This window comes from Diorhabda sublineata, chromosome 2 (genome assembly GCF_026230105.1).
Source record: "Diorhabda sublineata isolate icDioSubl1.1 chromosome 2, icDioSubl1.1, whole genome shotgun sequence".
NCBI classification, from domain to species: domain Eukaryota; kingdom Metazoa; phylum Arthropoda; class Insecta; order Coleoptera; family Chrysomelidae; genus Diorhabda; species Diorhabda sublineata.
The window spans coordinates 35,697,513-35,721,861 of NC_079475.1; the positions used below are offsets into that span (position 1 = coordinate 35,697,513).

Consider the following 24,349-nt stretch of genomic DNA (forward strand, 5'->3'; position numbering starts at 1 on the left):
AATTCTAATTTTGGTTTTGCCTTAACTAGTCGCTCCTGTCACAAATTTGTGAGCGGAGGGGTGCATGAGAATCTAAAAATTCCATATCGCTGCCAATTAAAACGAGTGCTTTATTTCACTCGCCTTCCCATGTAAATTCACAATTCTGACCTACAATTTTTATTGATAAAGTGTTTTGAAAATTATGATTTTATAGAAATCATTTATAAATGTAGTCATACGTAATTAAGGATTATATAGAATAGAATAGAATTCTTTGTGTTTAATTGACAGAACTAGAAACTATTTTGATTAAATACGTTAAGATACCGATGTTGCCGTAACTAGTGCTCGTGTCAAAAATTTGCGAGAATCTAAGAATTCGATGATCGCTCGCTTGTGAGAGGAGTGAATTGAGAATTTCGACCCTTGGTAAATATTTGGTATAACCTTCAAATTGTATCAAACTGAAAGTTTGATCTGGGAAGAATTAGTTGAAATGAAACAAAGCATCTATTAAAAATATATTCAGTAATTGTATAACTATAGTAATTGAACATTTGATTATTTCTAAATGTATAATTTACAACCAATTCTAGTAGTAATCTATAGTTTAACTTTGTCTCTTAATAAAAATTATTTCTGTTCAGTACATATTTATATAGATATATAGAAGTATAATATTGGAAATATCTACACTTTACATCTGAGATATATAGGAGAGGTAGTTTAAATCAAAACTACACACATAACAAATAATGGGAAATAAATCAAAGTGTAAAACTAATATAATTAAATAACGAACAATTAAGCTTGAATTCAATTTTTATGAGCGTTGATGATTTGAAGTATTTTCGATATATTTCTATTTTTAATAATGATTTCAGGTCTCTTTTGACAGAAAATCAGTTTCGAAAGAGACCTAATATCAAAATAGAACACATATTTATGATATATTCGTTTAAATAATGACTAAAAAGCCAATTTCTGCTTTATCATGGGTTGTTGCTCGAATGTGTGAATATCAAATAAAGACAATTAGTTTTCACGTGTGCCTATGTAAGGTAATTAATATGCTTAGATTTCCTAGAGTTTTTCATTCGTACATATTTTATATTTTACTCCAAAAAGGATTATCTTGCCCTAATTGAAATAGTTTTTCCAAATCAATGACTAAGTTTTAGGTTTGCATATGTTTGGTCTGCCCCTATATACTATTTTTGTCAACCCCTGTATAATTTAAATAGAATACCACCGACTTTCCTATGCAGATCCTTTGCACAAGTTACAACTCATTTCCTTTTTTTTTGTATTTCTACGATTAAATAATTTTAAAAGATGTGACATATCGAAATTATTTTTCTATGTTGTGTGTTAACCCTCCGCCAGGCTTTTGCAACACCACCAGGTGCTAGCCGTATTTTGACCGACAACTTTTATTTCATTTCCCTTCCAAATTCACTCTTAATAATGATTTAATTTGCTTTAAAAAAAAGTAAACGCCTTTGCAAACACCTTCCATGGCATTCAGATATATTATTTTAGAATGTTTCCCACACACAAATTTTGAACACTCTTCACACAATTTCATAGTGCTTGATTTTCTCTCTTCAACGTCTTCAACTGCTCTTTTCTGATAACAAAGGCTTTACATCTATGGGAAGGTTTTTTATGTCTGATTTGGCATACAACTGTTCTTTCATTAAATCTTTAGCCAGATTTTGAGAAAAATATTTCTTTGATCAGGAGCTTCACTGGTAAACCTGAATTGAACAATATTCATTTTTGATCCCAACTTCGTTCATTATATATTCTCAGAGTAACAGGCACATAATTTGTTGATAGTGTCAATTCCTTTGGTTGTATTTTAAGCCATAATCATTTCTAGCTTCTTGGTGCCTGTCGATTTCATCATTATTATGCATAGTTTAAATCAAAACTACACACTTATATTACATCATTGCGTAAGAAACCATTGTCAACTCTTTTTGGAAGCCCAACTGGCCAAAATTATTGATGGATAGCCGATGTATTTTTCCCCAGGTGTTCTCTTTGCTAAAAGATTCTGAGCCAAGTCCATACTTGAATACCAATTGTCAGTAGGTACTTCGGATAGCAGTTGACAACTTCCACTTCAATGTTAACTGTTTATTGAATGACTGAAATTTACTTCCATTCTTTTGTTATAGGGGATGAATATCAGGTACTTGAACACAAAAAGTCAGCAGAAATTTCAATGTCCTAATAATAGGGCGGAAGGTTAATCAAATTAAAACCAAGAAACAATTCAGTATCAATTACAAGAAACCAATTAATTTCATGAATAGATTTAACATAAACTATATCTTCAATACAAAAATATTATATCTAATTATCCAAGCAAGCATCAATTTCATTTAATAATTCCTCTTCAGGTTTCAACGACATGGTTTCATCATCAAAATCGTCATCTTCTAACAAATATACATCCTCGTCCAATTTACTGCAAGTGCTTTCAGTGTCAATATTCTTTTGAACAATTACCTGATTGTTATTGTTTTCATTAGAAATTTCACTAATAGAACTAATGTTATCACATATATTTCGCCGAGTACCAGTTAATGAAGGTACGTGTCTTCTCAGAATTATTTTTTTCTTGTTTTGTACTGGTTGAGATTCTTCGGTGCTTTTGCTGTCTATATCTGGAGATGTACTCGTCACTTCTTGTTCTTCTTTTAACACATCTTCTTTAGCTTTTCGTTCTCTTCTTATTTCATCCAATGTTTTTATTTTTATATCCGTAATGTTGCTTTTACTAGTACCGGAACAAGTTTTCAATTGATTCACTCTTCGGTTATCCAAAGAAACTGGAAATGTCACTGATATTTGCCCATTAACTTCCTTATCTGAAACATTTCTGAAGTTTTCGTTGGAGTAATAATTTTCTGGGTTTTTCTTCAATATAATTTCAAGGTTACCATCTTCATTCCGGTAGACGATTTTCCTTTTTTTCTCTAAAAAAAAAATAATTCACTCCATAGTAAAAAGGAATATAACAATATTAAAAAAATAATTTTTGTCATTGTTAAGTATACACAAATCAAAAGGTCTAAGAAATAAGAAACTAAAAATTAAATAATTTAGAATATAAATGAGTTAGAATGTATTAGGATTGTAAAAAAAATGATCCTCTGACTGTAGCTACTCTTATGATCCAATTCTATTAACAGACCACTTAACCAAACATAAAACCAAATAGAACTAACTTATTTAAAAATCGATTTCTTTTTCTATTTTCTCAATTATTCTAGATATTTTATTAATTAATGTAGAATGTTAGGAGGCATGCAATTGTTTGATTTTTCAGTTACACCTTATTTAAAAATATATACCTAATGGTGGAATATTGTAATCATCACTCAGCCTCCTCTTTGGAGTAACAATTCTTTCGGGTATATTTTTTTTCATCATTCTAGTGACTATCCTTTGCCTCATACTGTTCGCATCATTGTTTTCACCTTCATTGTAAGGTATACATGGACCTAAAAGAAAATAATTCTAAAGAAACAGCTGTTTTCTTCATGAAATAGTTAAAACTCATTACTTACCCTGGCTTATATTTAAAATCGAACGGTTATCGTTATCTGTTATCTGGAGAATAACTTTAACCAAAGGAATGAAAAAAACAGCCATAAGTTTTTACCAGCCACATCCGTTGAAATGAAATAACAATTTCCCATATGAACACAGGGTAGTAGTAAGTGGAGGTTATTACGTCAAGTTTGTTTAAATTTGTAATAATTTGAAGGTGTTTTCAAAATTGTTTTTCCTTGTACGAGAAATTATAGCCCCTTACATTTTTGAAGATGAAAAGGAACGTACGATTATAGTTAATTCAGAGCCACACGTGCAAATATTGTCTTCGTGTCTGAGCTACAAAACTTCAATGGCTATAACCAAAGAATATAGTTTCAGCAGAATGGAGAACTTCACACCTGAAATTTTTCCTGGCAAATTGATCTCAAAGAGAGATGACATAAGTTGGCCTCAAAACTGTTCCAATTTAACACCTATGGACTTTTCCTTTGGGGTTATGTCAAATCTAAATATTATGCCAACAAACCGACTTCCCTCGCATAATTAAAAGAAAATATCCACCACGAAATGGCAGCCAGCACGGAGAATACCTGCTGAGCTGTTATAGGCAATAGGATATTTTTTTAAATGTCAACTTTCTTTTGAGACACTTGGTATTTTACAGTAGTCGAAAATGTGAATCTCAATATTTATATGGGATAGGGTCGGAAAAAATAAGAAACCAATGTCACACAAATATGAATTTCGAAATTATAACTGTTTAACAGAAAAAATAAGGTTGCCAGTTCAACCCCTTTAAGTTGTAGAAAATTATTTTTGGGCTATTTTATATTTATATAAAATAAAAAAAACTAATTTTGAAACAGAAGAGACCTAAAATCATGAACATTTAGATGTATTAATATATCAAAAGGTCTAATAAATAAGATTCAATTTCTTATTTTATATATATTAATGCATCTAACCACCTTATACAAAGTAATTTCTATTATTTTCCATTTTTCTAATATATACCAATTAGTTCTTTCCCCCAGATACACTTTATTCAAAGCCCTTTGATTTTTGTGTATTTACTTTTGTTCATTTCATCTAGGATCTATAATTTAATTTAATTTATTTGTGTTTTTAAACGTTATCCTCCAGATACCATAATGAAAACTATTCGATTTTAAATCTAGAATATAGGTATTCACCTATCGGGATAAGTGAATAAGGATAAGGTTTAACTATTTCAGAAAGAAAAGTTGCTTCAATGGTAGAGGAACAACGAACTGTTATAGAGCAGAGCTAAAAAGGCAGATATATGAATTTAATACAGATATTGACTACCAAATTAGACATATTTTGAATATTGTTCGAATACTTCATTTAAATATTGCCTTTTTTATTGTAGTTTATTATATTTCTTATGAGAGATTAAATTACTTATAATACACAATGTTACAAAGAGTTATTCAAAACTTTCAGTGCTTATAACTATGTTGGTTACAAACACTTTGTTTTTACAAGAACCATGTTATTTTGTTGGAGCTAAATAACACAACAGCAGCTGATTTCCCGGAACTTTCAAAGCAAGTATTCATACTTATCATATAGCTTTTAGTTCTTAAATTTTCATAGATTTTGGTAAAATAGGTTTTTTTCTCACTAGAATCAACTGCTAGGATTATTAACAGCAGAAGACACAGAGTATAAAAATTTAAAATATAGAAGCCGATGTCTTTTATATAACAAATTATTTTTTCTACGTTAATATTTTTACTTGAGTCTCCGCTATATTCACTGAAATATTGTATTTCTTCCATTGGATTTCATATTATCTACATTCAATGTATTGTTTTCTTCTTCTTCTTTAACCGGCGGTCTTTTGCGAAATAGGGCCTTCTCAACAATCTACTGCCAATATTTTTTTACTGAGCATGGTGCCTCCGAACTAATAGCTGGATCAGGTTCACCTCAACGTCCTCCAACCAGCGAAGGCGCGGTCTTCCTCTCAATAGCCGTCCACCAGGAACTCCATACATGTGGTTTTTTTATTGCTAACCAGCTAGTTTATATACTTATTTCAGCTTCGATTAGATCTTAGAGAAAGAGATTTATATTGAATGTTTATATTATTGCAGTGTATGAAGAAATCCCTTCTTTGAAATTAAATTTTAACAATGTATGTGCCGGTATTCCTCATTGAAGCTTTTATTAATGGTTTGAAAAATTTTAGCAGTGATGGTATATGTTAGAATATCTTGTCGATCAAATGTATATCATCTTCATAGTTAACGAAGAAGTATCCATTTTTCATTTTCATTCCATTTTGGATAACTTTGTTTAACAATAGCTTTCCTTCAAATATTATTGGACAAAAATCTGTCGAAAATAAATGAAACTATTAATAATACTTACTATTATAATCGTAATATGCAGCTGATTCGGCTTGTATTTTTTCCAGGCGTATTTCATCTAAAGACTTCACTGTAACAACCCAATCTGCGTTTTTCTTGGGAGAAAAACTAGGTGTCGACTCATTATCGGACTCTGCAAGTAACACACCAGGTCAAATACAACAATTACTTTATCCACTGGTGCATTCTTGCAGGTTCCACCAACAATAATAAAAACAATTTTGGTACAAAATAAATTTTATTTAGTAAAATTACAAAATAAATTAAATTTGAGTATCAACAATACCAAATAAAATTTTAACTTCTGTTTACTCGTTGCAAATAAATATATTTGATTCAACAGTTAACACAAAAACGTTCAAACTAAATTCAACAATCCTTTTATTGTACAAATTATCAAATTTTTTGTACATAAGACTAATCGATAGCTGCCTAATTCATTAGGATATTATTGCGTTAAGATTACTATAGTGAAAGGGTAAGTAAGAGCAATTTGTAAAGCAAATTTGTTTTAATTACTGTTAGTGGTGGATAGCTGGAAAAAACATGTAACAGAAATAGGAACATTGCAGCAGAGAATATTAATACAGAAAATATATCCATAAATAAATTGGGAAATTAACATGAGTATAAAGAGTATAAGACATTAAGGAAGTTCTAATATTTAATAAAAAAGAAAACAATTCGTTTGAATAAACTGCCCATCCTCAGCAAGCTCGGTGGATATAAGGTAACTTATTAATTTTTTTAGCTCTATATGTCACTGTACCATATGACCTGAAACACTTCGGCTCTTTCAGAAGCTGTTAAGGAATTCGAGCGAGCAGCTAAAGCAAAAGGACTCAAAATAAATAAACAGAAAACCATGCCCATGGGAACTTCAAGGAAAACCCCGACCTCCCAAACCACGTTCCAAGTCGGAGAACATCGCTTCTCTGTGTGCCACCTATTCAAATATTTTGGGGCCCTGATAACTGAAGATAATGACGTGGCAACAGAGATCAAGGCAAAAGTTGCAGATGCATCTGGGCAGCCCAGAGAACGCTCTCACGAAGGTCAACGGTCACAATTTACAAGACAATAATCCCTCATACGGATTAGAGACATGGATTATGAAAAGTGAGCGAATTTAAAGCTGCTGGGAACGTAAGATCCTACGAAAGATTTTTGGCTCTGTTTGTGAGAACGATGCGTTGAGGAGCCGGAGGAATGCTGGGCTGAGACAGATGTATGGCGAGCCAGTTTTGGGGGCGTTCATCCGGAGAGTGCGTCTGAGGTGGCTGGGACACTTGTAGAAGAAGACCGCGCCTTCACTGGTTTAAGGACGTTGAGCTAGGGTTTTGACGTTGGAGGCATCATGCTCAGGACAGAAAGTATTGGCAGTTAATTGGTGAGAAGGCCTTAGTTCTCAAACGACAGTAGTGCCGGTTAAAGAAGAAGAAGAAGAATGTCAAAATGAGCTCTAGTGGTGTAACCTACATATATATAGGGTAAATTTTATAGAGTAAACTCAGTAGACAGGCTGTTAAAATGCAACATTATCCAGAGTTTGATTTTGTCTTATGTACAATTACAACTGAACATTAACCTTATGAAAATATGATAACACATTATATATATATAACAAAAAAATATTTCCTTCACAAGAATGCACCTTTCAACATACAATTTTTTTATTATCACAATGTTTATAAAAATAAACAGTGTCATAACAGTCAGATTTCAAGTGAAATCAATAAATAATTAACACTAGTACATAAATTTTTTCTAAAAAAAATATACCAAATATAAAATAAACCAATTGTTTTTGATTTGATCTAGTAATACTTAATTTAAAAGTTGATGAACAGTAGAAATACCAGACCATATTTCATAGTATTGGTACTAGGAGGCTAATTCAGGTAGTTCAAAACAATAAATAAGTTAAGAAAGACTATAAAATATAAATACTCGGAAGTAGACAATGTCATTCGCTAGTTGATTTATATATCATACAAAACCAAAATGTAAATGCCATTGTTTTGATTGCTTCGACAAGCCTAAAAGCCACAAGCCGAATTATGATACAAAATATTATAGAAAGAAAATTCTATGACTACAAAGGATATTGTGCTAACATTAATTCCCAAGTTGGCAGCCTACAAAGATTGGTTTGTTGTCACTAATATTTCACTAAAAGCTGAATTCATATAGAGGGGTATTTAATATACATATAATGTATGTAGATGAAAATTCAACAAAGACCAACAAACGAATTCTAATTGACAGAAAACTAGATAGTTATAAGGCACCAGGTGTTGGCAGAATCACTTCAAAATAATTAATAATATACATTAAGAAACCTCTATATATTTGCAGGATATTTACTAGACTTATGTTGAACAATAGAGTCAAACCTACTAGGTAGGTTACTAATCAAGATCATGATACAGTATTTTAAATAGATATTTGGTAACATAAAAGAAAACCAATTATTGAAAATATAGAAGTGGAATCAACTGACTAATAGCTGTACCAAAGTCTTTAAGTTACCACCAACAAAATATATCTAAAATTCCATAAGCAAAACAATATATGAGAATTTAGTAAATAATGTAATATTTATAAATAGATCCTCAAATTGCAATGTACCTTTCAAATATAATAAATCACATTCTTTTCACAGAGTTCAACAGACTAAAAGACCATTAACTCATATGAAACCCTCGTAAATAATAAGCTGTAAAGTCATCCACTTTACAATTCAGAAAAACTTATTTGCCAAAACTAGTAATGAAATATCACTTTTCATGCATAATTGTGTAGATTAGCAGCAAAAGGACTTTACAATTATTAAGAAGTGAAGGTTCATGTATTATCAGCTTCAACAATATAACAGACGTGCTTATATAACAACTTAAAGGAATTTCAACTATTAACATATATAAAATATGTCCAATTGTCATCTTGTCTGCAATAAAATTACCTGAACCTATCACCTCCAATATAATTAGAAGTACATTTCATATTCTCACAATGACATTGCATTATCCTAGATAGACTGACCTTGTTTTCTACCTCATAATCAAGACTGAACATATATTTTCAAATTTTCAGATATCAGACATTGTTCAAGATGAAATTAAGCAATTTTGGATTCAGAATTACTTAATCTGTAGATAGTTAAAATAACTAAGTTAAAATTCCTGGAACTGTCATATTTATCCTAAACACGCTGTTTACTATCTATACGCCCACACTCTGAGTGTAATTGTGAATGCAATGGTAGTAAACAGTGTGCTCAGTATTCCTAAAACAATAAAAGAGATAATTAACTGGTGGTATTGAAACTTTCAATATTGTTGAACTCTTATTCCTGCTTTAGCTTCCAATTTTTTGACATTATTAGAAACTTAAATTTCAAATCCTAATCACATTTCTGATAAGCGATTTTATAAATATCTACACAATATTAAAATATAAATCTGAATAAATTATCCCACATTGTCAGGATTTTAAATTTTATTCTTGAAAAATATGCCAATACCTCAAGTCACCAGTATAATTACACAAAAAAGTCTACACCTTAGGCAGTTTCAAACACATGAGTAATAATAAGATTCAGCTTCGCCCAGAATTTTTAATGTGTTTGCGTGACCAGCAAATAAAGGATGATATTCTAAATGTTCTCATATATTCATGAAAAAGTTCCTCACAACGAAAAATGATAAGAGATTTCCTATTTACTTCGACAATTTATCCTTCGTAAAAGTTAGTCTATCTTGAATAATATATTATTAAGGTTTCAACGTAATTTTACTATCATTCTAAAAACTAGTTTTGGAAACTTTCATAAACAGCTTATCCAAGTCAATTTACTGGTCCTATATAAATACTTTCTCAGTAATCTATAGATATAGTTTGCATAATTTATGGACTAGTATTGTGTACACAATTAAAAAGACTTATTAATCAAAAAATAAATATAACTCATCTCAAATATTATGAGAAGCTCAACTTCCAACAGTCATGAAAAATTAAATATTCCAACAATTTTCTGAAGATTCAAAAACAAAAGAAAAAGTATTTCAAACAGTAAAAACCAACAAGAAATGAATAACCTGTTTTTTTTTTGAAAAATAAAGTACAGAACTTGCTGAATGTATTACTTTACAAGTTGCATACCTTCTTCAAAATTAACAACTAGACTATCTACTGCAGTTACTCTCCTGTCACTGGTAGAATTCATGTCTCCTGTCTGATCTGAAATGCAAAATTAACTTAGATTGTATCTATTCATAAGAAAATAGGATATTTAATTTTTATCCTAATATAGTATCAATAATTTATATTTATTCATATTTCACACATCAAATTATTAAAAACTTATTTTTATAAAATTAACAAAATACTATTTTTGCTACGAGTACAATCTAATGTTATTTGGAATTTTTTGATTATATTGAAGTATAAGGCAATATTTAAAATGAAAATAAAAAATTATGTTACAAGTAAATGTCAAGCAGAGAGTTTTAATTTTAATATTGAACTATTTGTAGATAGATTATCATTAAAAATAATATATGTACTTATATATCATTTTATAGTCATTAATTGGAGTGCTAGGTATGTCAACTACTCCTAATAATAACAAATGCATAACAATATTTACGATTATTTACAATATTTTTTCTTAATTGGGTTCTGTTCCACAATTTATACTAATAAAATATCAACAGATATTCACTGACCTTTTTGGTGAATTGTAAGAGATGTTTCAGATTTATAAATGTTCTTTCAGTGCTAGTGGAACTACCTTTTTAAATCATGATATAAGTAACAATTTTATCACTTTACTCATTTATCTAATGAAATGTTAAAGAAATAAAAATCATTGATTGAAAAACTGACCCTTAACTTGTCAAGTTTATTTCAAAATAATTCTCATCTATAAACATACCATGACATTTTTATACTGTTCTGATTTTATGTTATAATTTTAATTTATAATATAATTTCCAGTTAGTGGAAGATTTTTACTTTCCCTCAAAACATATTGGGAAAGTAAACTATGCCACCATTTATTCCAGAAAAAAAAAAACAGTGTATTATTAACAATTTAAATTTGCATTGTATATAAATTGGTGTACAGTAATAAAATAAAGTCAAGATTTAAAAACTGGTCACTCTATGTGGGAGAGTTTTGAAGTTGTACTTCTCCGTAAGGGAGACACTAAGAACTTTCAGGGAGTATTCTGGACTAGAAATTTGAAAAAATCTATTTTTTTAAATATTTTTAAAGCTTTAAACGTTTAAACCTTAAACAGATATTTAAAAAATCGCATTATTTCCAGAGATACAGTAGATTTTGTGACTTAACATCTAAGCCAGCCCAGTTAAACAAGTTATTCTACTGCGATTGTTTCTCAAACCACTTTTTTTGAAGTGGTTGATATATTACAAGTTCTACCCAATCGATTCCTTTGAAATTGAAGGGGCAAAACAAATTGATATTTCATGTCGACGCCATTTTGTGAATTTTTTTTGGCTAAGGTCAATGTAATAGCGACTACAGGGGCTGGATCATGTCAACTAGTAATTACATATGTTAAATATTTGTTTTAACAAGTCCTTTTATTAGTTACTTCTTTACGATATTTGGCATTATATTATAACTCTTGTGTTTGATAGTCAGCAATTTTGTTCCACATTCTATTTAAGAATTTTCTGATATTGATCTTTTACTACCTATGAACTTATCTGCTAATTAACAAAAAATGCCTAAACATATTGAATGAATGCACAAAAAAGAAGCTTAATTCCCATATCCATTTGTGAGAAGAATGTTCCTCATAACTCAAAACAAAATCATATTCCATCCAGATGGTTAATATAATTTGTAGTGTTGTAAACTTCAAACTAAAATTATTTTTTTGCCTCTAATATTACACAAAATAAATATATTCTTTACTATATTTTAGAATGTATACACTACATTAAGTGAGATTTCATTATATCATATATTTTTACCTGTAGATAAATTTGATCTGTTAACATCAGAAGGCCTTGGATTTTGGTGCATGAAAGGACAATGAGCTTTTAAACAACCCATAGGCTGGCTTTCCCAGTAGCAGGGTATTGCTTTTCGGTTTTTCCGCAGTTCCATATGTCGGAAATTACAATGAACATTTACACATTTTCCTTCTTTCCAAAAGCTACACATTGTTTCACATCCTAATGCGGATGGTTCATGGCGAAACGTGCAGCTATCTCCCTATAATCATTTGCTTTCAGTATAGAACCAGTCTTAAAATGCATTCACTTACCTTAGCACATGTAGAGTAATAGTAAAAGTAACAGTCATTGTTTTTCTTGGGCGAATCTAAATCCGTCATCTTTTTGAAAAAGTTGTCCAAACTAAAAAGAGATAATTAATAATTTGTATATCTGTGCTTCCATGGAAATAAAATTGAAATATAATCTAAACTATCATATGTTTACCAGTAATAATTTTCAGCCGGCATTTTTCCTTTATTATTGAATTAAGCTTAAAAGCTATTAATTATACGGAATCAGCGATAAATTCATACAAAAAATATATCCTTATCTTTAAATATTCTAAAAACTTACCAGACAATTAATAACTTTTTTGGCTTGCTCCTCGCAACTAACGTCACTAATGCCAACTGTCAATTCCACTATCACCAATTATTCTTTTGCAGATTTCATTGCAATCAATTGAGAACTAGATATCCCTTTCTGATCGACCATAGATAAATATACAACTTCCTTATTTGTGTCATGTGCCCAGATTAGCTATTCTGTAGTAATCACAAACTACCTATTTCGTAAGTATAGGCACATAGCATTTCCTTAGGGTGTGTTCTGTGGGTATAGGCTTGTATTCCGAAATTTTCATAAATACCCTGGAGTTATATTTAAAATATTTATTAGATAATAATATTTTAAATTTAAAGGCTTGACAGCTAACGTTCCCGATCGCTTCCGTTACAAATAACACTTTCGGAACAGCCATTTTTGAAAATAAGTTCTTCTATTCTCGTTAGTAGCCAATTTTAACGTTTAATATTGTTATCACTGATCAGAACATCTGCTTTAATAATGACACATTGAAATTTCTTATTCATAAAAGTTTCCCAAATATTCATTCCTAAATCTTCTCCTAACCATTCGAAACAAACGCTTCACCAAGGTTGTGGTAAAGATAATAAATCTGAAGGACGTTCATAGGTCCCCAATAACGAAAAATTTTAACTAAAATCGCTATGGTTGGAATTTATCCAATGGTAAAAGCCCAGTTCGTGTGTAAATATTAAATATGGTTAAACATAATTATTTTTATCCCTGGTCACGTACATTTAAGCACTTTTGAGAAACTATGATCGGGTTATCCCGATTATGATTTTTATGTTCGAAAATTAACCCAGATCATGTTAATTGTTGTTTAGAAACTGATCAGAGTTAATTGGGACGTAGTCATACGTTATGATACTTTCTACCCTCGTAGACTGGTGGGTAAATGCAATCCTGCTGAAATCTTATTTCATTTGCCTATGGTTTTTTATTTATTCATTTCTCTCAATCCTAAATAGATCTTGGAAATTCAAAAAAATTGTGAATTTCTTCTTTAGATTTATATTTTGTAAATCTAGTGCAAAGATCAAAGCTCAAATTTTTTCATATATTCAAGCGAGAAATAATGTATGATTCACGTAAATTATGTGCTTATTACATTACTTTTCGACCTCGTAAATAAATATTTTGGCGCCGATTTTATAGAATGTTTGAGAAATTTGTTTTGGTATATAAAGAAACATGTTTAGCGGAGTTAGTTGGTTTATAATAAATAGTCATAGTGAACGTAACGAAATAGAAAAGCAACCGTTGTATTTAAATAAATTATATACGTTAGTCAAGTGTAGGGTTATAAATTAAGAGAGAAATTTATAAATACACCAGACCGATAGAAATAATATAAATAAATAAGAAAAACATTACAATATATTAGTATAGGTCCATTTGAGAAATTCAAATGTTCAGTCTATCGTTTCTAACATTTATTATACGTTACATAATAAACCCTAAAACTAAGTAATTAATACAAAATAACCAACCACTTTATGCGAAAATATAAAACTTTTTATCCAGATATACATTTCAGAGAATTTATTTAAATTAATCAAAACAACTATGATCAGAAAATAAATTATATAAATATCAATATTATGCAAATTTCTGATGTTATTTAGTGTGTTCTTGACAAATTTTGTCAACTTGAAACATTTCATGTGATAATATATTTCGTGTCAGGTGACTGGAGTTCTTTTAAGGAGGCAAACCCTGTAATACGAAATCAATTTTCCCCACGACTAAGTAAATACATTTCTATTAGGTCTGGTCCACCAGCCCACGTTAAAAAAAATATTACCAGCAAACTGATTTTTTGTGAGTGTTTCAAAGTTTCCGAGTCCGACAACTTTTTGTATATGCAATCATTTGGCAGCGGGGACGATAACGTTGGAAAATTGGAAAACAAGTTTTCATGAAAAGGTATTTGATAATGATTAGCAGGCTAATGTATTCAAAACATTACCAATGTAGTATACTTGAACTTATTAAGGAAATTTAACAGAAAATGCCAACAAATATTTTAATCAATGGCAAGTAAAAATTGATACCAAGTTGAATTCTGAAAATTTATTATTTGTAAACATTTACTAAATAATTTAACAATTAATTTGTGTATATAATTAAAAAATTAATCCGAATGTTAATTTTCCTCTTCTATAAGTGCAAAATAAGGTTTACACTATGTAGCAGAGATACATATAGCACAGCTATATAGCTCTGCTTCAAGTTAAAAAAGTGAAACTGGAGACAATATTTTGATATTGAAAATATCACAGTAGTTGCAGCGAAAACAACTACTGCTGTAAGAACTACCTTCTTCTTCAGCACCTGCCTGGCAAGTGAACACTCCAGTTTCTCGCAAGCTATATGTAGTTGTGTTACACAGAATAGCACAAATCTACTTATAACAGGGCTATTACTATAAGAAATGAGTATCATTTTGTACTCATGTGCAACAATTCCATGGTGAAAATATCACTTCCAAGTGTTTTTGCCACTTTCTACATTTACTTTTAATTAAATTGGTGCGGAGAGTTAAATGATATGTATAAAAAAACTTGAGCAGTGTTGTATTATTTTAATTTATTGTGGTGAAATCAAAAATAAAACGGCGTGAATCTTAATTTAAAATGACTATAATAATAATGGCATGAGTTTGCCTATCTTGTTTAGATTGTTATAAAAAGAATAGTGGAAAGTGGAAAAAAGGGGGAAATAGTAATGAATAAAATTTGAAAAATTGGGATTTAATAGTTCTACAATATAATTGTATTCAACCACCAGCTAGTACATGACAAATTGAACAAACATTGAAGTTGTTAATAATTTGATTTCAATACAGCAAAGCCCCCTTCAAAGAATTCGGACATTTCTTTTAGTGTAATAGTCATCATTCAATTACCATTATATCTGAATATGTTCGAATATATAAAATATAATATAAACTTAACCGAAACATACCAAGAATGAATTAATTTTTGAAAAATTTAACATTAACCACAGTCCAATATGCATAAATTTTCCTATTTCACTATTATAAAAAAGCTTTATAAAATACACAGCTTAAAAATATGTAAAAACACACTAGTACAAATTGGGAACTGTCGAATTCTGCCTCATTGTACATATTTTCATTCTAACTTTTGATACAAAAGATTCAATAATCAACACGTTTTGATACCTCTCATAAAACTGCAAATCTAAATATTGATTATAGATTATGTAGTTACATAATAGGAAGGAATATTTTTTTCAATACATATTTGAAAAAATCTGCAAAGTTAACCATACTTTTATTTCATAGGATAAAAGGCAACATTTTATAGAATTATGTAATGTGAGGTTGGATTCTATTAAAAACATTGACTTCTAGATTAACTTTAATATACCAAACTTCAAAAGAAAGTCGGAAAAAGGTAAAATTCATCTGAATGTTAGGCTCAAAGTTGCCATAGCAGTAGAACAGGACCAGGTTTGGAAGAAAATCAACCTTTTCAAAAAAATCCCATAATAAGAGTTCGAGTATTCCTAGTATTGCCAGAGCCAGAAACTATTCCAATGTAGATACAACAATCCAGATGAAGCAAAATCACAGGAAGTAGGGCACATACCAAAAACTTATCAAATGTTTCCTCATCTAATAAGCCTGAATGGTCTACATCCACCTGAAAAGCTTTTAGCAAATAATATTTAAATCTTGGAGCAGGATATAGTTTTACAGAAATTTTGATGCCGATTCCAAAAGCAGCAGAAAGAAAACTGCAACAAAAAAGAAATCCGACATAGACGTCTGTTAAAGACGTATTGGAAGAACAGAAAAAGACAAAAGAAATCAAACGAATTCGGTAATAAAACAGAAAAAGGACTCGAAGAAACAAGCAAATAGGAAAAAAACGAAAACAGTTAAACGCGATTTAAGCAGTGACAAGAGACTTTTTACCTAATTTAATAAAACCATTAATAAGATACATTAGCTTTTGCTCTTGTTTATGAACCCCTAGGCATGTACCAATCTTCCCAGAATATGGGGTACACTTGCAGCCTTAAAGAAAACCAAAGATGCTGAATTTAAATTAATTTGACAATTAGATGAACATTAGTTATCAAAACCCACGGGGTATTTATCCATAAAAGAATTGGAAAAGCTTCAACATGAAAAATGTACCAACTGACCCCAGTCCCCACTAACAAAGCATTGGAAGGCTTTTTATTTTAGCTAATGAATAATTTATTGTAAAATGTAAACTGCAAATTCAAAGAGGTATCAAAATGAATAGAGCAAGGCCAAAAAACATAACTTTATAACAAAACCTTTGATATCAGTGTCAACATATCCAAGAAGATATATTACATAATTCTTCTTACAGGCAATAATTGCATTACTTCTATTAAAGTTCAAGATCATCATTATGTAAATATCATTATTTACCATTGAAATTTGGCAAAATGAGGTAATACTTATGCCAACTCCTAAAATTTAAGCGACAGTTCCAAACCTTGTTTAATCTCGTTTTTCATGATCAAATTAATTATGTACTATACGATTCCTTCTCATTTCATTATAAATTCTATTTTCTATTCCATCGTTCTCAGTGACAAGGGCACGTTCTAAAATAACTCTACCCTCTTTATACTTCTGATTGTCTTCTGTTGCAAATTCATACATCCAACCTAATTTATTTTCACAAGATTTACAAGACACATCTCGTACCTTAAACATAGATAAATGTAATGATTAATTAATCCTTTAATTTATATTATATGATTTATTAATATGTAAAATATATATAAGATTTGAGAAACAATTATTAACTTCTTAATTAACCCCTTGAAACTAATGCTTTGTGTCACTTGAAAAGTTCATCCTTATTCATTATTATGACTAGTAATGTGTTTTTCAACTATGTTGTAATTATATTTATTCAAATTAAAATACAATTTCCCAAACAACCAAATCTTTTCCACAAAGATTAGTTATATATACTTCCGTAAATACATAACATTTAGAGGAGAAACAAGGTAAGTATAATAATCATTAGTTGTTTAAAAGAAGACTATTTATTTAGTTTATAAAGTAAACTTTACCATGTGACGTCCAGTCAACATAACTCGATCTTGAACTTCACTATACGTTAAATTAACAACTTTGTTAAATAGAAAAGCTCTACCAGTAGCTCCTGTAAATCTAGTACTGATTAGTTCAGATCTATTTGTTAAATTAGTACCACAGTTAGCACAAGAAAATAAGCGATTTCCGTTAATGTGTTCTAGAAAAACTCGACCCATGTTTCTAAAACAAAAATAAAACGTTTAATTTCAAATTAAATCCAAAATAAAAATTTTACCTTAAATATACTTTGATTGTTGAATTTATATGTTTCTTTGTGTACTAAAAACAAAACAGATGATTGCCAAAATAATAGCTTTGTTCGCAGTAGATATCCTGAACATGTTCAGTCACCAGATTCATGCGCAGTTCGAAATTGTGCGTTCGCGGTGCATGTTCGATTCAAAATCCTTTCTCAAAGTTTGAAAACATCATTTGCGTTAGTAATATGTACTTTATACAAATTATGGCACTCATTTTCAAGAGCCCCATATAGAAGAAGCTGACGACACTATAAAATTTCGCTTATCATAACAATCACATTATGTATAAATAAAAAGGACATGTTAATTAGTTAGTCAGTTAGTTGTTATATAATTTTATTGTCGGGAATTTTTTAAGTGTAAAATAGTAAATAAAGTTTTTAAAAAGTGATAAATTTCCAGTTGATTAATAACATTGATTCATAGATAAACCGGTATATTTTACCAAACTCCATCATTTCTACTAATCTTCCTCATGCAAATAGAGGTGGTCGTTCTTTTTTTCGAACTGAACCTTAAACGGAATCACACTGTGGAAAATCGAGAGTGTTTCCTCATTGTATTCTATTCCCTACGTATTTCTTTATAAAAATCGCTTTCGATGTGATGACAGTTAATTCATTATTTAATAACGAACAGGTATGGAGTGTAGAGAAGGAGGAACGTCTCTGGGTTAAAAAATGTGAGCTGATTTTTGATGGGTAAATAGGTGGCGCTGATTATAGAGGGTATTCGCTTGAATTTTACGCGCTGATTTGAAAATAACTGTATAGTAATGCTTTAAATAATGCACCGTGATAATGAAATTAGTAGTATTAAAATAATGAAACGATTAACAAAACAGAATCTCGTTAAATTAACTTTATTATTTAGCTATTTATTTGGTTTAGATAATGCATATATTCTAATATGAAAAAAAGTAGAATCATGTAACAATAATGAAATAGTATAAAAAAAAAACATTTTGGTTGATTAAAATAAAATATTGAATTTTATCCGCAACTAATATAATAATTATAGCGATATAATTAGATCAATAAAAATAATAGAATAATAAAAAAAATATTTCGGTTCATAAAAATAAAATATTGAACTTCATTAGCAACTAATATAATAGTTATAGTCATATAAAAATATCAATAAGAATAATAAAATAATTGAAAATAAAACATTTTGGTTCATAGAAATAAAATATTGATTTCTATCCGCAACAAATATAATAATTATAGTTTTGTTAAAATATCATTGGTAATTAGCTTATGCAAGCAGGTACAGAAATATATCAAGTTCTTAATAAAAAATAAGAATCTAATAAGATATTAAGGATTGCACAGCTTTTCACATGAATATAATCAAACGTCAGTCACAACTTTGATAATTTCTTATACAGTAAGTGTTTAACTTCAGATCTCAATCCCATAGTACAATCAGCGCCACGTATTATCCCTACAGAATTCAGACCATATTTTAAACGTACCGTCCATAAGAGATGTTCCTCCTTCTCTACACTCCATACGAACAGGACTCTAGTATATCGTGGATATGCAAGTTCTGTAGGGAGTATGAGAAATTTTTTTAATTCACATCATCTACTCCGGAATTTTTTGCATAAAATCTCGGAACATCCTGTAAAGTACTATATATACTAGCCGTTAATCCAATTAATTACTCTTAACTTATTATTAAAGGGTATTTAAGCAAAATACATCATTCTAAAACTGATTTTATACGTAAAATAATAATTATCACTTCTTACCTAATTTACCGTGATTACTTTTGAACTGTACGGGGTGGATACTTTTATTTTTGTAGTGAATACCAATACCAATAGAAACGCAGATGAGACTAATGGTTAGTAATGCTCCATGCACCCAACCTTTCAAACTTCTTTTAACTTGTAAACTCCAAGTGTTTTATTCATTAAATAAAATGAAGCCTTCATCCATCAATGGAATATGATGAAATAACAAAAATTCGTTTTTTTTTGAATAAACAAAAAATTATTCTTCGAACTCTTTAAAGAGTCAGAACTAAGTTGAAATTAGTTTATCAAAAATATACATTTTAATGACCATAGGTATGTAACCAGTATAACATGGAGCACGCAAAATCATATATGCAACTAGCATAACAATACAGAGTATCGTTAGTTGCATACTAACCAAGGAAAGAACGAACCAACTTATAATGTCTTGTTTCCTTGAAGCCGTTGTAATATTTTTATTATGGGTACATTGTAATATGCTGTATTGTCGACTACAAGAACGGACCTTTCAGGCAAATTTGACAACAATTGCTTTTCAACCCATTGCATAATGTTTTGGTGGTTCATATCATTGTGTTAGTCCCCGGTCTTTTTACCTGCAAATAATTAAAGAGAATGTAATGAGATACCTACCTAACTAATTTAGATCAGCATTATATAGGAACTTCAGTATTGAGATTGGACATTCTTATTGAATCACCCTGTATCGGTATAGGGGATTTATATATAAACTTCAAAAACGGAGAAACAATAAAAGAATGGAATATGTTATTGTAATTTTAATATAATTTAACTACGTTAATAGTATCAAAATTTACAAAATGTTAAATATATATAACTCCTTAAGAACATTTGACATTCTGTTAGCAACACTTAAAAATAAAATGTGTATGATACACCAATGTCCGCTTCCATTAATAATAGTTTGGTATTTACTAATGGTTGCCAGCAATTTATTAGCAATTTTAAAATACTTCAATTTCATGTGAAAGAAATTACTTTAAGATAACGTTTTTAATGAGATATTCAATGATTTACTATTTTACGTAACTGATTGCTAAATATACACTACTTTCAAAAGTGTCATATGTCATTACCTTTTCATCATTCGTCATTGCCTTTTTAGGATAAAAAAAATTCCTGTAGATCGTCATAACACCAAATGGCTCAATTTTTCTATAGTAATGCTGCTTAAAAATCCGAAGTCTGCTACAAGAAAGTGGTTCAAAAGAGGAGTATACACACTAATTGTTATAGAAGGAGCTTGTTTCGCAGGAAGCTATTTTATTTGGTACAAGATCAACACTAACAGAGGTGAGCCTCCTACAAAGTATCACTATCTATAAAAATGTACCCACAATTCCAAAATTAAATCCATAAGTTCGAATGAATGTTCTAATACTAGAATTTTTAGATACTCGAAAATATTTATTTGATAATTATCCTTCAATTTTGGAAAATTATTACAAAATTGGAGAACTTATTGATTCCCAAAATAAAATAAGGCAGGTCGATTTAGCTTATTGGAATAAAAAAACTTGATGGCATCAAGATTTGTTCGATCAATATTTTGGTTAGTTGCATGTAGTGGAGTTAGTTATGGTTTACTTATTTTAACAACCCCTTCTGAAGCAGAAATTAAAAAGCGCAAACAGGTAAATAATATACATTCCAGCATAAAAATTTTAGAATGTATTAAGATTACATACTTTTATTTTATTTAGCATTTATTAATTCCTATTTTTGATTAATCTTCAAACTGTATTTTTGCTTTGTGTCAAAATTATGTCAGATGGTAAATGTATGGATTTTTGGGTATCTCAAATGATGTCTATATGTTTTATATTATGCTGATATATGATTTCTTTTTCAGGAATTAACTACAGTTAAAGAAAGGAATGAACAATTGAATAAGAAACAACAATTTATGAATGTTCTGATATCTGCAACAGATAGTAATAAACCACTGTATCGTTTATCTAAAGACGATATTGAAAAGGAATTGAAAAAGGATTAATCAAACATAATCTCTTATTTAAATAAATAATGAATTCTGGTATAACTTTAGATTCAGTGAACGAAAAAACTAATAAATTAAATTTGTTAACTAAAAGAGAAGTTGAACGTCAACTGAATTTACAAAAACGAAAAGATAACAAAGATTTACTAGTTGCCGGTAATGAAAAATTGGAATTTTTTGAAACAATATTTACTGAAAAACGATCTTATATAGAAAACATGATCAACATTTCCAAAAGTGTGCCAGTTAATGAATTACCAGACCATTTTAATGAAATTTTAAAGGAAATAGTTACTTTACAGAAATATGTAGCAGCTTCAAGCATTTTTATAAGAAATTATGACATGCAAAGATGCCAAAATGTATTACAGGAACTAACAGTAAAAACAAAACAATTGGAAGAAGAGTTTCTACCAAAAAAGAAATTCTCTTTTAAGAACAAGATGAAGCAAAAGTCTAAATCAACAGAAATTAGGAATAAAAGTATCGATGATGTGGATTTCAAACTGAAAATTGAACCAGTTAAAAGCAATACAGGATTTCTAAGTAGATGTAATGAAAAACTCACTTTAAACAATTCCGAATTGTTCAAAAAAGATGTTAGCTTAGAAAAATTGGAATCATGTACAGTATTTTTAAAAGGCAGTCCTTCCACTTTACATCTTAATCATTTAAAAAACTGTAATATATTTTCTGGTCCAGTCAGTACATCAATTTTTGCAGAAAACTGTGAAAACTGTACATTAGTTATAGCTTGTCAGCAATTAAGATTGCACAATTCTAAAAATACTGATATATATCTTTACGTCACCAGCAGAGCTATAATGGAAGATTGCAAAGAAATTAGAGTGGCACCTTATAATTGGAAATATGAAAGCATATCTAGTGACTTTGAAAATGTTGGTTTTGATACTGCTGTGAATAATTGGACTTGTATTGATGATTTCAACTGGCTCAATCAGAAACATTCTCCTAATTGGAAGGAGATTGAAGATGTAGAAAGAATTCAAAACTGGAATCATTATTTATAGATTCATTGTAACTTAGTAGTTAACATTTATTAAACAATTTGCTTCTGCGACTTATCTTGACTGTGTGATTTTTTGAATGTACATAATTAAAATCATATTGTACCAATTCAGGATATTGTTAATACATGCAATGCATTCTCAAAATTGTGAATTATTTTTTACCTACCTCTTCAATTTTGAAAACTAGTCTTTTTATAAAAAAAATTTTTATGAATAAAATCAAATATTAAATGTACAAATATCTACTTGTGATTTAACATGAAAGTGTAAGAGCCTGCGAGGGCCAGACTCCCTATCATACGTAAGTGTGAAATTTCTGCCATGTGTGTCCCCAACACAGGTAACCAAGGTCTTGTGGTACCAGGAACGGGATATTATCTTGTCACCCCCCAGGAATTAATTTGAGTATATATTCCAGTAAAAAAAGTTGCTGCACCCTCTGATACATATGATAGAGGCAGTTACATTTCACTGTTTGTAGATTAATTTTTACTTTGACAGAACACCGCAAGTTTTTAAATTTTTTCTAACTACACGATTTTGGAGGTGTTTTTTTCTTTGCTGTCAAAATGACACTCCTATGACTTGTGGCACCCGGGGCGGGCTTCACTCGCTAAATAAGTATCAGAGATCATTACAATAGAAATGAATCAATATGATAACTATATGTTATTGCTTGGGTAGAATTAACAACTTTTCTACATACAATAAAGTTTCAAAAACTTCAATAACAAACGTTCAAATTTATTTCTCTGTAACAATGAAAATATTTGTAAATTACGGGCATTAGACACACGCGAACAGTCTTACATCTAGTTGCCCATGAGAGAAGCATGGCTTTTCTAAATGCACTTCCGCTAGCTGTAATTTCTGACCTTGTGCATTGTTTATAGTAACAGCAAACGGAAGGTCAGGGGGAATAATTGGAATTAAAAGATCTAACCCCAAAAATGACACCTAACCTCAAAAATTCAAATAGTTCTATACTGCATATATAATAACAGAAAAAAATTATAATAAATATACAAAAATTCCAAACAGCTGAAATTATAAGAATTGTTCCAACCTATTAGTCAGTACTTGCTATCAATAAAGTATCGAAAAGACTGTCCCATGAAACGATTCACAAAAGATACTTAAGTCGGTTGGAACCGAAAAACAGAATCGTTCGTATAACAGTAACTACCCGGTTGAAACACGTAATATCTATTGCGCAGAATCGTCAAAGAACCAAGGACGGTTTTTTTATGGGTTGGAACGAACCTATAGTCCATTGGATTGGATATTGGCGAAAATCACATGTCACCAGATGGCGCTGAATTTGGCTGCTATAGCAATGAATAACAATAAAATCTATTTTGGTAGAATTTTTTTTTTGTTTTTGAAAATTAAGTTATCTCCTATACGTGTTAGTGTGATTTTAAGAACAAGTTGGGTTTAAGAATCGGTTTGTGCCTACAGACGTCAGGTCTAACTTCCCACCCCCAAGAGATAAGAATTGATCTGAATTAATTGGAAATGCATTTGTTCATGTAAGTATGGGAGGAAGAGACTTGAATATACCCACGAAACTACGAAA

The 24,349-nt window shown here is 29.8% G+C and overlaps 3 protein-coding genes across 3 annotated transcripts; 1 reads left to right on the forward strand and 2 right to left on the reverse strand.

Annotated features, from left to right (window-relative positions):
• Nucleotides 1-57: 57 nt before the first annotated feature.
• On the reverse strand, nucleotides 58-12,570 carry LOC130440504 (zinc finger CCCH domain-containing protein 11A-like). The gene is made up of 7 exons (XM_056773693.1): nucleotides 12,435-12,570; nucleotides 12,260-12,350; nucleotides 11,964-12,207; nucleotides 10,119-10,196; nucleotides 5,956-6,087; nucleotides 3,351-3,500; nucleotides 58-2,972 (listed from the first exon to the last, which is right to left on the reverse strand). The coding sequence occupies exons 1-7, from the start codon at nucleotides 12,455-12,457 to the stop codon at nucleotides 2,347-2,349; spliced, it is 1,344 nt and encodes a 447-aa protein (XP_056629671.1). The 5' UTR covers nucleotides 12,458-12,570; the 3' UTR covers nucleotides 58-2,346.
• A 1,202-nt stretch (nucleotides 12,571-13,772) lies between these two features.
• On the reverse strand, nucleotides 13,773-18,053 carry LOC130453159 (protein yippee-like 5). The gene is made up of 3 exons (XM_056792766.1): nucleotides 17,930-18,053; nucleotides 17,670-17,874; nucleotides 13,773-17,295 (listed from the first exon to the last, which is right to left on the reverse strand). The coding sequence occupies exons 2-3, from the start codon at nucleotides 17,868-17,870 to the stop codon at nucleotides 17,110-17,112; spliced, it is 387 nt and encodes a 128-aa protein (XP_056648744.1). The 5' UTR covers nucleotides 17,871-17,874; nucleotides 17,930-18,053; the 3' UTR covers nucleotides 13,773-17,109.
• Nucleotides 18,054-21,131: 3,078 nt separating this feature from the next.
• Nucleotides 21,132-22,914, forward strand: LOC130440764 (tubulin-specific chaperone C). Its single transcript, XM_056774087.1, has 2 exons — nucleotides 21,132-21,374; nucleotides 21,593-22,914. The coding sequence occupies exon 2, from the start codon at nucleotides 21,766-21,768 to the stop codon at nucleotides 22,768-22,770; it is 1,005 nt and encodes a 334-aa protein (XP_056630065.1). The 5' UTR covers nucleotides 21,132-21,374; nucleotides 21,593-21,765; the 3' UTR covers nucleotides 22,771-22,914.
• The last annotated feature ends 1,435 nt before the right edge of the window (nucleotides 22,915-24,349 follow it).

Bases quoted from the DNA above. Each gene is read 5' to 3' on its own strand.
- LOC130440504 (XM_056773693.1), bottom strand. From the start codon at position 12,457: ATGCCGGCTGAAAATTATTACTG. The intron at 12,208-12,259 runs GTAAGTGAATGC...AAATGATTATAG, and splicing joins ATTACTCTACATGTGCTAAG to GGAGATAGCTGCACGTTTCG. The intron at 2,973-3,350 runs GTATATATTTTT...TTTTTTTTTTAG, and splicing joins TTACAATATTCCACCATTAG to AGAAAAAAAGGAAAATCGTC.
- LOC130453159 (XM_056792766.1), bottom strand. From the start codon at position 17,870: ATGGGTCGAGTTTTTCTAGAACACATTAACGGAAATCGCTTATTTTCT. The intron at 17,296-17,669 runs GTAAAGTTTACT...TCTATGTTTAAG, and splicing joins TGTTGACTGGACGTCACATG to GTACGAGATGTGTCTTGTAA.
- LOC130440764 (XM_056774087.1), top strand. From the start codon at position 21,766: ATGAATTCTGGTATAACTTTAGATTCAGTGAACGAAAAAACTAATAAA.